The 16,001-nt window shown below is 44.7% G+C and overlaps 1 protein-coding gene across 1 annotated transcript in view; it reads left to right on the forward strand.

Annotated features, from left to right (window-relative positions):
• Window positions 1-3,600: 3,600 nt before the first annotated feature.
• LOC119406474 (thyrotropin-releasing hormone receptor) overlaps window positions 3,601-16,001 on the forward strand; it is a 318,447-nt gene continuing 306,046 nt past the window's right edge. The window contains exon 1 of the mRNA XM_037673224.2: window positions 3,601-4,696. Coding sequence (XP_037529152.1) covers window positions 3,845-4,696 — 852 coding nt within the window. The 5' untranslated portion in view covers window positions 3,601-3,844. The remainder of the gene's footprint in view (window positions 4,697-16,001) is intronic.

A 16,001-nucleotide genomic window follows, 5' to 3' on the forward strand; every position in this document is an offset into this window, starting at 1 on the left:
AGCGCCCTGCTTCCACATCCATTCATAGCAGAAATCAGAGACGTTTCGAAAACATTGGGCATACAGATGACTTCTAATAGGGAAGTTTCTCAGAGGTCGCTCTAAGCCATAATTAAAACTTTGCCGTCCCGAAGATTTCAAGCAAACATCTGGAATAAAACGAAAACATTTTCATGCAGTCAAAAAAAGAGGTGATCGCACTTTGTCCCTTCTTTTTACTCCAAGGCCGTAGTCAAAGAAGCAAGATCTGGTGCAGCGAGTTCAGTTCTCGTGGTTGCCCGGCGGCGTTCATACGACTACATGTCCGCGAAATGCAGCTGTTCGGTTCTGCTCGACAGACCCCAGCATTTGCGAGGCCGGTAGATTACCCATCACCGTACAACATGGGTCTGTACTACGGCCAGGATTATACGAAAAGATAGAGCAGCTGGGCAGTTGGCCAAAACGAACAAAATAGAAAACAAAAAGAAACAGAAGGTAATACCAAAACGAAAATAACGCGTGATAGTTGCTGCGCAAGAGTGCCAGTGATGCATTCCGGCTTTAGTTTGCATCCGCTGTTCCTCTTGAGTCGCCCATGAAGCATCTCTCCCGTGCTAGACGAACAAGGACGATATAGGGACGTGTGCGCACCTTAGAAGACTACAAGGGCTTAGCGCTGACAGTGTGCAATGAGGATACGCGACCAGCACCAAACAATCTCGGCGCATAGGGAATCCGAGTTGGCAGAACAAGAAAAAGGCGTGCACTTGCTGCGCATGGCGTACCAGACTGCATCCCCCAGCTACCGACAGCGATGTTTGCTTGCGAAAATGCTTGGCTCGCAGAAACGCCTTTACCGCTTTCAGCTCACTTTTAATGTTTTTTTTACAGATATGTATATCCGCTTTCGTATACGGTATTACCATACTGTTCCACAGGTCTCGCACAGAGAGCGGGTCTCAGTCCTACAATGAACAGCACGCATCACCGCGCAGCGCACACAGCGAGCGTATGCCGTCTCCACGACGCCGCTTCTCATCTGCGTACACGGAACCATAAGTTCCGCTTGACGCGCGTTTGTTTTGAACCACTCACATATGGCAGGTCGAAACAATAAGAAAAAATCCTCAGGTGTTTAAGTCGAATTGGGGCAAGCAATTTAGCACTGTTTTTGTTATAGACTTTATGCTTTAAATTAATCGCAGTTATATTAACCGATAAGAATAATGTCTCGAAGCGAGCCTCTGTACAACTTTTTACTCAGTCAACCGTGTACATGGTGAAGAATTCGTCCTGGTACAGGAACTGCTACATATACATACCACCGCATGACCATTAACATATCTCTCTACATGTCAAACATTCCTCTTGTCTGCTGTTTTTTTTTTTCTGCACGCCTGCGTTTTTCTTTCCGTTCTCTTTCCGTGTTTCTTTCCTCTTCGCCCTTTTGTAGGGTCAGTTAACCTCTCTGTCTTTCCTTCATTGGTCTCCCTCTTTTTCTGCATAGCAAGCGCAAGATGATTTTTTTTTTTCCAAATACAATGTTAGCTTTTACGAGAATCCTGGTAGCCTTCTTTTTTAGGTTTCTGGTAGAATTATATTTGGTAGAAACTATTTGTTATTTCGCCCGCACATGCGTATATTCATTGTGGCCCGTTGGAGCAGGGCAATGTATTTAAGGTAGGTTTGTATTACTTGCCGCCTCAGTGTATATACAGCAAGGTGTAGGAAAAAAAAAAGCACACACAATGGCATGCCAATCCCGAACGTAATGTGCTATGCCGCTAATGGCGCTACTATGACTTGGCGCTGTATATGATTGTTTATTGGTTCTGCGGATCCATAAAATTGAAACGTAGGAGATGCGCAGCGTACGCGTTTCAATATCAGTTTCTTCAGTTTAGCTGCAGCGATGTCGTGACTCGAGAGCTTGTTGTATGATCGCCAAGCTTTATATCAGCAGGTCCCTCCATATCATCAGTTCAAGTAATTGTCGCGCTCGATTGCGGTTCTGCCCCTCGGAACCTATTCTATTCTGATATGCTCACAGTGTTTTTTCATAAGCACAACGTGGCCTAACTACACACCACTTTGCTAAGCTCGATTAGAATATCCTCAAACCTGTATTCGCTTAAACCTTTCCATTTTCTGTTGTCTTCTACATTTAATCTATACCTTCGATCAACTGATTCCTTTCTAGTTATTTTTTTATCCTCGAACGTACCGCCTCATAATTCAGGAGTGGCTGAGTGTAGTCATTAGATCGCCTTTTTTTACTTTTCATTTGCGTAATTACCTGTAGTGGAGAGGATATTTCTCGTGCTAAAGTTTGATTACTGAAGGAGGTGGACATTTCTTGCACCAGCAATCGAAACGCACACTTGTCTAATTACAAAAAAAATGACACGTGCAAATTTATGATGCTGTTTTAATGTGTTGGCATTGTTAAATATTTCACATACTTACCGCAATTATACACGCCCGGATGAAACCGTTTTGCTTGCACATTTTTCTAGCGTCTTATGGGGCATATATCAAGACCGGTGCCCATTGAGGTACAGCGCCTACAATCCTTATGTTGCAATATGTGCCAGAAATATTTATATGAAAACATAATGGTTGACATTTTCTTAATCGGACATTTATGAATCTCAATTTCTTCTGGAAATAATGTCAGCCTCTTCGAGCAATTCATCACAAGGATAATAATTATACGCTATCTTCCAAACGTAACTTTTAAAGATTATAGATATTCTACAATAATAAGACCCAGATAATTTTTTTTTCGTTGAATGATGTAGAACATTCCTGCTGAAAGCACTCTTTTATATTGGCCCTGTCTATAATCAGTGGCGTTATAAATAATTGCCTAATATTAAATAGTTAATGCAGCAGGTTGATTTCCACTGATATTGAAATTATTGCGCATATAAAAGAACCAAGAAAAGTTAGGACATCCTTGGCAGGTGTTGTTCTGACGTACATTGGTGAATAACGAATTCTTTTCCTGAGAAATTCGATATGTAAGCGCCGAGTAAGCTTCTCCTGAGTGCCTCTATTTGTACAGTTCAAGCTTGCTCCTATAGAAGCTGACAGAATCGCAAAAAATTTGACGGAAAGTTGAACGAAGAAATAAAATGCGTCCGATTAATTTTTTATGTTCTTGCTTGTTGTCGTGAAAGAACAAAGTACTACTATCACGATTTTCTCGGTAAACAAAGGAACGTAACGCGTAGTTGCGTCCATTCGGTAGTTTTCTTGTTCGTAATAATGTACGCATAGTGGCAGAATGTCACTTTAATAGAGGACGTGCGAAGACATGTGCTGTGGAGAAAGAAGAGGAAGGAAGAAAAAAAATTCGGCCGTCGCAACTCTTTCGGGGGAAGTAACTTGAGTACGCGGACGACGCGCGCTCCTTCGGTGCGCAAGGGGCGTCAAACGATCGCACACGCCACAAGTTTTGGGAGCGGGATGGAAGCTGACAGCCCGTGGGCGGCGCGTTGCAGAGATGGCGCCACCTCTCCGCTCTACCGTTGGCATAGCAACAGGCCGTGACGCTCTCTGGCGGCCTTGGAGGGGAAAGGGCCCGGGTCCTCCCCAACGGCTGCGCTCATTCAGCCCCGGAGCGTTGGACGCAGCGGTGCAACTTCCAAGTTCGCCTCGAACTTCTTTCCCAAGTTCTGGAGCGCAATGCCGGCCGCCACCCGCTGATTTCTTCAGACAGCTGCCGCGCCGTGAAAAGCAACATGTCACGTCTTAGTATTATCGGCCCGTATTCTGATTTAGTGCCGAACAATTAAACTTTGACAGAGTTTAAGACAAAAAACTTTTGGGACAAAACTTTTTTTTTTTGTGCGGCGACATGGCCCCGGTCGTGGCGCTCATTGTGCCAGCTGTCTTGCTGCCAGCCCTGGTAACGACCGAACTGACGACGAATGCACCGTTATGGGACGGCGGCTGGAACAACACCACGACGGCTGTGGCACCACCGCCGGAGCCCAACCGGACGTACCAAGACCCAACATACTACTCTGTCAACTACCGCATCATCGGCACCATCTTCCAAGGCATCATATTCGCCGTTGGCGTCCTGGGCAACATCATGGTGGTCATCGTGGTGATGCGTACGCGGAGCATGCACACGCCCACGAACTGCTATTTGGTCAGCCTGTCCGTAGCCGACTTCATGGTCCTGGTCGCATCGGTACCGAACGAGATCATCTCCTACTACGTGCTCGGTGACGAGTGGATCTGGGGCCGCGCAGGGTGCGCGCTCTTCATCTTTCTCCAGTACCTAGGCATCAATGCGTCCTCACTGTCTATTACGGCTTTCACCGTGGAACGCTACATTGCGATCTGTCTGCCCATGAAGGCACAAACCATGTGCACGGTCAAGCGTGCCAAAAAGATAATACTGGGCGTGTGGCTGTTTGCTTGCTCCTACTGCTCCCCTTGGCTTGCCTTGACCACAACTACGGCCGTCTACTACAAGGGTCACGACAACATAGAGACCTGCACGTTTGCGCTGTCCAGACACCACTACCGCAGCTACTTCTTCGCTGACATCATACTGTTCTACGTCGTGCCACTGCTTCTCTCGTGCGTCCTCTACGGACTCATGGCCCGCGTCCTTTTCCAATCCAACTTCAACTCCAAGGCGAACGGCACCACCGACTCCAAGAAGAGCTCTGCCAACAGTAGCTCTAGGGTTCAGGTGAGCAGCGCTTATCAGTTTTTCTACTGTCTCGTTTGGTGGATAGTCGCGCTACAACCGAAATTTTAGTAATATTTTTTGCAAGTGTGCACTTCCGGAAGCGGCCCACAAAATTTCACAATTATTCAGTGAAACAGTCATGAGGGTTGACTCGCGAGAGAACGTGCGCTCCATCTTTCCTAAAGTGGTGGACTAATTATGTATTATTTTTCCAGGTAGTAGTGTGCACGTGGCATCTCGGCTTTGTCACTTTCTTCTTCTTTGCAGTAGTAGGAGGAAATGCGAAACAAAGCTGTGTCTTTTTTAAAAATACTTATATGCTTGATAATATAGTTCATAGAGCTTCGGCACATCGTGTACTGTTGGCCGTAGCTGAGTGTAATTAGGAACACGAATGTCGCTTGCAATGGTAAAAAATTCGGTGGGTTGCTGACCCTGGGATGTTTCTAGCCTTGCACAAATCAAGTTTTTTTTTTTTTACTTACCAGCAAGAGACTTCATCGCTGTCGGTAAATGAAAACTGTACTAACCGCAGAGAAAAAGTTCGGACTCTTTTCAACTCTAAAAGTTAGTATCAATCCAAAAACCCGCGTTTTACGGTAAATGTTCTTCAATGAGTTTTGAAAGCGTAATTATATTACGCATAACCTAAGTAACACGTAATGTTCGGCGAATATTTTTAGGTGGACATTACGCGCTGTACTTCGTGAAGCCAAAGACGACATGGCGACAATGTCGGCATCTGGTCTTTGGTTTGAAAAATAACCGTTGCCAAACGTCGCAATGTGCTTAGAAACTTCACGTACATTTGGTCGCCGAATCAGCGAGACCTTTTGTAAATGCAATAAAGCATGACTGTGCGAACGTCCGCTCCGTATTTTTCAACAAGCAAGTTTTTTCGATCACATGCCGTGTGTCAAGTATGCTCAAGACACATGGCAATGCGCTAAATGCTGCCTAATCGCATGCACATGTAGGGACAGGTCAACTCTGAGGAATTTATAAAACTTAGAATTACTAAGCCGTGCGTTCCGCCCATTAAGTTCAACAAATTGGTGAGTACTCTTTTGTTGTTAGTTTCGTAGTTTTTTTTTTTTTTGTAACAGGCCGAATGAATTGCCTATTGCAAAAGTAGACGAGTGCTGTCGACTTGTCCTTTTGAGGCAAGACTTCCATGCGTCCTTGCGCATGTAATATCTAATGAACGCATTTTATTTGAGCAACTATCTATTATCAAAAGCCGAGAAGTTTTACAGTTGTCACTGCAACTTGAACCTTGTGGGAACAAAGTTATCCTATTCTTAACAATGCATACTTATTATATTCATTTTCCCATCTGAGCATATTTTCATCGAAGTACTTCTCGTCACACTGTCTTAAACAATGACTGATCGTCACATGTACAAAACCTGCAAACAGGCAAGCTTGAATGCATACGGTGAGAAGCGTTGAAGAAAATTCACTATTTGAGAATGCATTAAGCTACGGATATCTCGCTTTACAGGGATTGAAACGAGTGATCCAATGAAGCGCGCTCTCGTGATTTTGTTAAGATGACAGAAAGTTCACGGTTGAGTGGAATCTTTTCATGCTACTGCTACGCAAAAATATGAGATAAGTCGTAGTAATCCGTCGAATAAGCTGATCAACACGTTCAGACACACGCTCTATAGTGCTTGGTGAACCCGGAGATGTACATCCGTAAGGAGAGGATTGGTATTGCTTTTTGAATCATGCTGCCATTAAAGGCTTAACGATCATATAATTAAGTGCAATGCATTCATACTTGAGAAGGACAGCGCAAAATAACTGCATGTGTAAGAAAGAGACAGATGAAGGAGCTTTGCGCTGTTTCTACTCAAGGCGCGAACTAATTGGACTGTGTGAGCTTCTAGAACTCAAGGCTTCTTGTGGTGTTTGCAACTCGCAAAAACAAAAACAAAGAAACACGCACATATAATGGCGTACAGGCACCGAAAGGCCAGGGGCGCGATTAGCTTACTGCATTATCGCATTACGCGCGATGGTTCCGATATGCAGATGCGCATTCTGTGATCAAGTAACCCCCCCCCCCCCCAAAAAAAAAAAAAACAACAAAAAACAATGTAGTAGAAGCAGAAGGGCAGGGGTGAAGGAGAAAGGAGGGTAATGCTGCTACTTCAATGCCTCTATGGAACTGAACCAATGTGCTCTCCTGTGTATATTCATTTCCATCTATATCATAAGCATGTCATTTTCTTTTGGATTGGAATGGCTGACAACGCTCTTTTGCGATGCCTGTCGTTGCGAAGAGACGCTACACCACATCCTGTGCGACTGTCCGGTATATAATGTGCGACTGTCCGGTATACAAATGTCTGATGAAACAATTTTTGCGTGTCGTCAACAGAAGACATCGCAGCTGAAGGTGACGAAGGCACTGCTGAAGTTTTTAAGGGAGACGAACTTGGACAAGCGGCTGTGACAGAAGTGTCGCGTACCACGCAAGAGTGACCGACTGTGACTGATCCTGTGTGTGCAGTGTCATGTGCTATCTTCTCTTTCTCTCTCTCTTTCCTCTCCCTCTTTAAATGTCCCCCACCCTGTTCCCATGTGTAGGATAGCAAACCGGTTTTCCTAAGCTGGTTAACCTCCTGCCTTTCCTTTTCTAATATTTCTTATCTCTCTTCATGGAGCGGTAACTCGTCGATCAACAGAAACGAGTAGCCACTCACCGAATGATTGATTGATTGAAATAACTTTAATGTCTCACCGACTGAACTCTTCAAGAAATGTCACTCACTCACGCTTACCCGCGTTGCAGATAACGCTAACGCGAACACTACCCTTGAAACAGAACAGCTTTCTCCTATATACTTTCGTTGGCTTCGAGCACAATAATTGCCCACTGGATCATTGCGCACACCAAACACCCACATGAGACTTTCCCGAAGTCACCCATCCCTTGTGGCAGCTTTTTTTTTGTTATAGCTGAAAGATACAGCGTCAGATTCGGTGGGCAGCTGCGCAAAAGTGACCGAAACTGTAATTATATTGCCGCCATGTGTGGGTTCTAATTGGTTTCTACGAGCAGCTGTGCAATGTGCATTCAGCGGAAACAAACTCGCAGTATTTTTCATATTTTTCTTATCTACGTTTAATGCCGCGCGGTGACTCAGTGGTTACGGTGCTCGGCTGCTGACCTGAAAAACGCAGGTTCGATCGCAGCCGCGGCGGTTGCATTTTGATAGAGGCGAAATGATAGAGGCACATGTGCAGTGCTACGTCACTGCACGCTAAAGAAGCCCGTCTGGTCGAAATTGCTTGGAGCCCTCACATGGGGGGGGGGGGGGGGGGGCGGTGTCTCCCATAGCCTGACTCACTTTCATATGAAACAAACATCTTATGTACATTTATTATGTGACAGAACAAAGCATTTTCTATGGCCCCGCCACGGTGGTCTAGTGGTTATGGCGCTCGACTGCTGACCCGGAGGTCGCGGGATCGAATCCCGGCCGCGGCGGCTGCATTTTCGGTGGAGGCGAAAATGTTTGAGGCCCGTGTACTTAGCTTTAGGTGCACGTTAAAGAACCCCAGGTGGTCGAAATTTCCGGAGCCCTCCACTACGGCGTCTCTCATAATCATATCGTGGTTTTGGGACGTTAAACCCCAGATATTATTATTAAAGCATTTTCTATGGAGAACGCTTAGCAAGTCTGATATACAACAAAGTTGAATTCAATAAACATGGCAGGCTTCACATTGACATAGAACCCCTATCGAAGCATATTACACTACTTAGAATGCTAAGAAATGTTGGTTGAAATGTTTTTCTTCTAGGAATGAGAAGGAGATGGTGGTAAGGTCAATTATAATGATGATAGTTTGTTTATTTCCATCAACGATGGAGGAGAGTGCGGGTGAAAGTCGCTTGAGACACAAGCAACTTGACAGAGGTCCGCAGCCACCTCTACGATGCATGCAGTGGTATAATACATATATTTAGAATATAAAATATTTAAAATTATTGCGCTTTCATATGAAACAGTCACAGAAGTAACAAAAAACAGCAACATAATAATCTTATTTATCATGTGAACATGGATTGGTGAAATGTTCGCGTAGTGATCGTACAGAAGTGAATCACAACTCAGTATCTAATTAATGCAATGAATTTAAAAGGGTTGGCATTGCGTATGACATTCTTTCAATAGAATAATTTGCCCGCGCAGTGATTACCTTTCACTTTTCTGTGTAATGAGTGCCATATGAATGTGTGCTTTTATCAAGATTAGATAAGTCATGAAAAAAAAACTTCAAATTTTCCTTCAACTCTCGTTTGAACGAAAGACTGAAGTTTTAATTCGAAAGATTAAACACGCAGGTTATATTTGCTTCCAAAAATAAATATCTAGTAAGGTAATTATATCGTACATTATAAAGTACTCACACATCTTTTTGTGCAGTAAATGTATTCTTTTTAAAATTTGTATGTGTCATCGTACTCCATACAAATGAACTATAATATAGTGAAGAAAAAAAGAGTGTTATCAAATCCCTCGTTTTCTTTTAAACTGTAAAGCTGAAGCGTAGCAAATATGCAAACATTTACTCGGAATTCTTCCAATCTACAGAGTGAATCACGTGTGAGCTTCTACTCTAGCACGGAGCCCACATAATTACTCCAAAGTAAATACGTTCCGAATATACTGGAATACTAGCATTCTGCATAGTCCAACCAGGATCAGTCCTTTCTGGACTCCATACCAACGATTCTTAGCCCGGGTGCAAATTCCTTTTTTGTGTGTGTGCTTGTGTGCGCGTGTCTGCTCCTTACTAGATTTCGTTCACTTTTGTAAGGGCCTTCCGCAAATAAGCAAAATGAGGGCTCTTTCTAAGCCCCGAAAACGCAGCGTTGCATACTGCTTCCAAGCGCTGGGTGCCGAAGTGGCGCACATTCGTTCGTAACATTATGTGCGGCGTTCCCTTTAACGAGTTAGCCCGCGCTTGTTGGTGGCGCAACATTGCGCAGTGACCGACGTGACTTCTCGGGGCAAAGGCGGAAACTGTAGCAGTGCGCAGAATGGCCGAAGGCAATGAAAATCCGCAACCCACGCACGCGCGACCATCCGTGGCGTTGTGCCGAAGAAGCAATAAGACCGAGGGCATAACACGTCGCACGCGCTCTTCACAAAACGCGGGGACGGAATAAAGTCCGTCATAATGTTCGCCGGCCCTACTTGGCGCGCCCTGTTGGGCCGAGTTGGGCGCCATACAGACGGTCTCTTTTGTGGCACGCCTGTATACGCTATGGCTGCGGGACACGCTACAGCAATCATATCAGCTAGCATGTACGAAGGGTACTCTCTGGCATCCCGAATAGCCAATGCCGTTCGGATGGTTTTTCTCTGTTCGTGATGAGAAACGAATGTTTTACGCATGAAGAGACAAAAAAAAGTTATTCAGAACAAAGTAGCTTGCTTAGTTCTGAAACTACGACCTATTGGCGTATCTTAGATGCGTAATAATAAGCTGGCTTGTAATAATGTGATCTGCGACGCCGTTATAGTACTTATTATTACTTACACATATATGGCCACGTCCTATAATACGCCGACACCAAATGACTTCAAACCTAGCGGGCGAGTATAATTTGCCTACAAATCCATTTTGCTTCGCACATACGCCGAGACTTAATTGGTAAGGGCGACACGAATATCCACGAGATCAGTAAACATCACCGTGAGAGGCGCATGTGCCTTATGTTTCCATTGAAACACGCTGACACTGATGGAAAAGATTCAGGAAGAAATAAAAGAAGCTTATAAGAAATCATTGCGCGATTTAGTTAATTAGTTGTGGCGATACAGCAGTGATCCGAGTTAAGCAGTATTCCAACTTTTTCCACCTGGAGAAGGGCATTTTGCTTTTCTGGCACAAACATCATGTTGCTGATCATTAAGGCATAGCACCGCGCTCGCTTCGGACGTCATTTCCCCCGCCTCACTGGCACTGGAACGCCAGTTTATTCAGCTGTTTCGCAAATGAACAGTCGGAGACGATGCAGTTTTGTACGGTGGTCACTATACGGGCCTTCCCGTTTTTCCGGGCCCTAAGGTTCTTGCGAAAATCTCGACGCCAAATCTGGCCAAGACGATTTCTCGTTTCTTTTTTCTTTTCAATTTAATCTAAATCCCGAGCCGGTAAAACCTTTCGACCTTACTACACGGTGCGCCAGCCCCATAGGCAAAACGACGTCGCTCTCGCCGATCTTGGTTCTCGTTTGCTGTGTTTTAATCGGATATGTCGGAAGAAGATTACTCCTAAAGCGCATCACAGACTATATTTCTCTTTACATAAATCCTTCAGAGTGTGTATTTCTTTGTTGTACAGTTAAAATATGGGAAGCGACAAAGGCAGATATATGTTTTACTATGAATGAATAACGTAGCCGAATTCGGCGCTCGCTTCTTCATGTGCCGCCATTATATGGCAACATGTCCCAACGTTACTTGAACTGTTGGTGCACTCTGGGAAATAGGTGAGCGCGGAAATAGCGTAAATTTTGATTAGTGCTACCAGTGCCAAATAAGACGCTAAGCAAAAAGAAGACGTGGTCGAGATGAACACTATTAGTTATTTGTTACATCTTGCCCGGGCCCAGTAACGTGTATCACCAACCCAGCAGCTGACTAGCCCATCTAACTACATTGGTAGGATGTACAGTACGGTCCACTGTTAAAGGAAACACTCGAATGAGCAACTGTCATTTTGTTGGCCCCCTAACGGCTAGTGGATGCGCAAAAATTGTTATGCAGACCTAAGCCACTATGCTTTTGCGGGAGAGCGAAATCCGGGCATACCCGAAACGCAAGTGTTCCCTTTGAAAGTGGACCCGTCTGTACGTAAACTTCGTCTTCTGTATATGGAACCACTTCGGTGGCTATACTACTCAAAACCGTCATCGTCAACGTGTACTGCGCCAATTATTTCTCTCGCTTAGACATCATGCCCAGTAATTCAATATCTTCCAGATGATCACGCTTAGAAATCAGTATTGTGAACACGTGTAGCGGGGTTTTCGGGGCACCGCAGCCAAAAGTGATCGGTAATAATGTGAAAAATTAACGATGTCTGACAGGCGCGCTCTGAATATACTCAGAGAAATTGATAATGCAAGCTGAGTTTTGCTCACAAAATTACATTTTTAGGTTGAGCGGAAATGTTAAAGCAAATGCGATAATTAATATTTCCGTCGCAACATGAATAATGGGATAGTAATGAAATAATGAACAAAAATCAATTTTGATAAAAGAAGAGACCGAATATAGCACTCAGCAAAATTTAACAGCGAATGAAAGAAACTTAGACGGACTTTCTAAATAAATGCATACCAAGTCGTAGAAAAATTGGTGTGGTTTACTTGTGATCTTCTGAGCGACTGAAGAAAGTGCTACGCTTACGATCGCTACAAAGCACTGTGGCTAAACCAGGTAGAAAACTCGGACGATACAGGGGGTGTACAGCCTTTGCCCTTGAGTCCATGACGAGGCACCATGCGTCCACAATTTTGCACTTTAGTCATCGTTTTCTAGGCTTCGTCATCCAGCGGTGGGCGCAGCGAAACCGCGGAAGTGTCCGGACTATGGAAGTCTTTATGTACCATTCAATATTGTTATTACGTGTAAACACCGCTAGCCATCCTTGTGCATTTCGCTCGTTTCATTTTTTGCACCCTTGTCGAACCGCACACATGTAACGCACGCGAGGCTGCTCTCTTATCCACGGGCGCAACAGCATAACAATCGTGATCAAGACGGCGCTAGCATGTTATCTCCGCTGCTGAATTCATCTTCAAGTTTCCTGACAGTAAACGTAATATAGAACGACAGGGAGGGTAGTCAGTTCTCCGACCGGCTGTAATGTTAATATTAGTTTTATCAATAAGCGGCACTGGCGTAGTCAGGGGGGGGGTTAACCCCCTTCCCCCCTCGAATTTTCGCAGTTTTGCATGTGCATAGACCAGATTATTTTTACTCTCGCACCCACGTTTAGAGCAAGCCTACATAATCTTGACCGCAGTCGTCATCTGTCGGCTAGGCCAGCGTAGGGGCTGCGGAATGGTTACGTCACAGCTGATGGCGAGCGAACACTGGCGGCCATCATGTGATAAGAATAGGTGGGATGCTAGCGTAGTCGTCTGTTCCACGTAATCAGCAGCCCCCCAGCAAATATGGCTGCGCCCTGCAAGCGATGAAAATTCTGGTCTATATATACACGTAGAGACACAAACGCACGGACAAACCTACATAAGGTGTAGGTGAACAAGCGCCGTCAAAATTTCTGGCTACGCCCATGATAAGCGGGTTCCGTGCTTTCATGATGACGTTTCTGCTTGACTGCCCCTCTTTCTGGTGCACTCTAAAAACAATAAATATCTGTATGACGTAGGGAATCCTTTCTATCCGTTATATTTGTTACCATCCACCGCATACGATTGGCCGACGTTGTCCGTAACCTCGGGGCAGTGCCGACAGGAAGCGATCGGATAACTCGACAAGTAAGGCAAATGCAATGGAATCTTAACATTAGGCCTGCCGAGAAAGCGGGGCTATAAATGAAGCGTGGTCGCAAAAAAAAGAGAAAAGAAAACAAAGAGAACGTCGCTTTGTATGTGCATGTATGGTGTGTCGCTAGATCACGCACTGCAGCGCGATCTACCATGCAACGCTTGTTCGTCTTTTGGACTTTAACGCGATATCGTTAAAGAGCTCGTTTCGCAGAACTGCCGGTGTTGGTGTCGGAGTCGTTTGCTGTGAGCGAAAATTATCTTGTCCGTGACCGAAAAAACGAAGATGCAAATAAAATAAATAATGAAAAATCTTCGAGTTCGAGTGAGAATCGAACCCAGGGCGCCTGCGTGGCTAGCAGGTGTTCTACCACAGAGCCACACTATTGCTTGATACTTCGAAAAAAAAAAAAAAGACACTATATGAATGTCACGTAGTAGAAGGAGTATCCTTAACGCAATATTACATGCGTTAAGGAGACTCGACATTAAGGAGCTTAGAATCGCGTCAGGCGTCGAAGCATGTGAACTACGCAACGAGTGGGTGTTTTAAAGGCCCACCAATTACAAAGCGCTCAGACATATTTAATCATCATCAGCTGCAAAAGCATCAACAATGTCAGTAGCTGCCTAGCCTCGCGTGTTGCCTTGCGGACGCGTAGATGGGCCCTTCGCTGATTCGCAAAACGAATAATTGCGGCGCAGTGCGCACTTAACTGTTCTTGCACTAGGCATTCTAGGATAGTTTGAAACGGCCAATGTTACGCGTACAGTCGTTCGTTTCCTTACGGCACGGTTGAGCATGCACCTAGAACCGAAGCCAAGCTAGCAATTAAGAAGGCGATGCGCATGGAGCCCGATTTTTTTGACAATGTGGCACTTGTTATCTCACATCATCAACTCTTTTTATTAGTATTAAAATGAATTATTCTAATGAGACTCAACATCTTATTTTACTTGTCCTTACAACATTTTAAAAAGGCGTATTTAATCACTGGGGTAGCATAAAATAAATTGTTGCGGGGCAATAGAGAGATTGAGGATTGCGTATTAAAACCTCGGGTTTCACAGGTAACCACGCCATTTTTGAAAAATAGCGGCCAAAATGCTAAACGAAAGCGTGGGTCGCGTTTGGCGCACGCGCAGTGAGGACAACCAAACGCGCGTACGTACTCAAAATGTACTGATGGGCTAGTTGGTGAGCCATGATTCTTGTGTTCGTTGCCTTTTGTGCGCTGCCTATTCGAGAAGCGCTTACGTACCCGAAGCTCTGTGTACCCAATACTAAAACTCTTTTGCTGGCAGAAGTGTGCTGCCCTCGCCAAGGCAGAGGATCAATCCAATCGCATCTACATTGCCTTAAAAAATATATAAAATTGGGCGAGTTGGTAGACGCTGGCTATATTTCACACTATAGCGCAGAGAGACGAAGCACAAGTGCAGTACTCATGGATTGAAACGCGAAAATTCAGGGCCAAGTAATGCATGTACTTTCGTTTTCAGTGTTTCCAGTTAGTGTGGTATCGGTGCAATTTTGACTCGAACGTGATTGATCCCCCTAATGGTGAATATTCGTGTCCGACATCGATAGGAAAATGGTCAGCCATCCATGGTGCACAGCAGTATACAGCATCGACAGCCCACATGAGCCGACTCAGATCTACGCTGCTGATTGAGGCAAACATGTGTGTACAGAAGATATTTGGCTGGGGGCAATTGCCCACAGGGCTACCTTTTGAATTGAGAAATTGAGAAAAAGTATATTCTACAGCGAAACTGCGTTGATAACCACCCTAGCAGTTAGATCGTCGCAAATACATAGGCTCTAGGAAAACCCGCCCCTAGGCAAGGATAATAATAACCGTTGGGGTTTCACGTCCCAAAACCACGATATGATTATGAGAGACACCGTATAGTGGAGGGTTCCAGACATTTCGACCACCTGGTGTTGTTTAACGTGCACCTAAATCTCAGTACACGGGCCTCTAGCGTTTCGCCTCCATCAAAATGCGGCCGCTGTGGCCGAGATTCGATCCCGCGAACTTCGGCTCAGCAGTGAAGCACCTTAACCACTACAGACCACCGCGGCGGGCCTAGGCACAAATGTGCAAAGTGAAACCCAGTTGCGCGCACGGGAGTATCTGACTAATCGAACCATCGAGACAGTCTTAAATTCAGTTTCGTTTATCAGGAGGGTTATTTACTGACAAAATGTATATACGGTATACCTGCAGGCTCTTACCAGGCTAAAAAACATGATGTAAGAATATTTCACTATTAGAATTTGTAGTTGATAAAAATATAACACAAGCTTGTAACTTCCTGCTTTCTTGCTCTCCTTGAAACCACATTTTTATTCACAGAAATACATCACATAGAACAGGTTACGAATTATATGGTTCTGGTTCGTAGTGAACTAAATTTCTCCTGGTAAGGCGACTCCGCATTTGCACTCATGTATTCCCGCCTTAAAAGAGCTGCTACGGGCACGAATGCACAAACGTCGGCCTTTGGCACTCCACTAGGGTGCAAATTAGGTCTAGCCAGTTATTTACGATCATCTAATAACAGCGAGTGAAACGACAAAAAACGTCCAACAACGTCAAGTAACAATGGATGGTTGTGTCCGTCTTCTATGTACACATTTAGTTTTACTCTATTATTAGATAATCGCCTCTTCTACAAAAACAGCCGGTTTCGAGACATGACACCCGCAAAGTCATCCTCCAAACAGTTTTCATTTTCACTCTTTCCGAA

Source organism: Rhipicephalus sanguineus, chromosome 1, assembly GCF_013339695.2.
Source record: "Rhipicephalus sanguineus isolate Rsan-2018 chromosome 1, BIME_Rsan_1.4, whole genome shotgun sequence".
NCBI classification, from domain to species: Eukaryota; Metazoa; Arthropoda; class Arachnida; order Ixodida; family Ixodidae; genus Rhipicephalus; species Rhipicephalus sanguineus.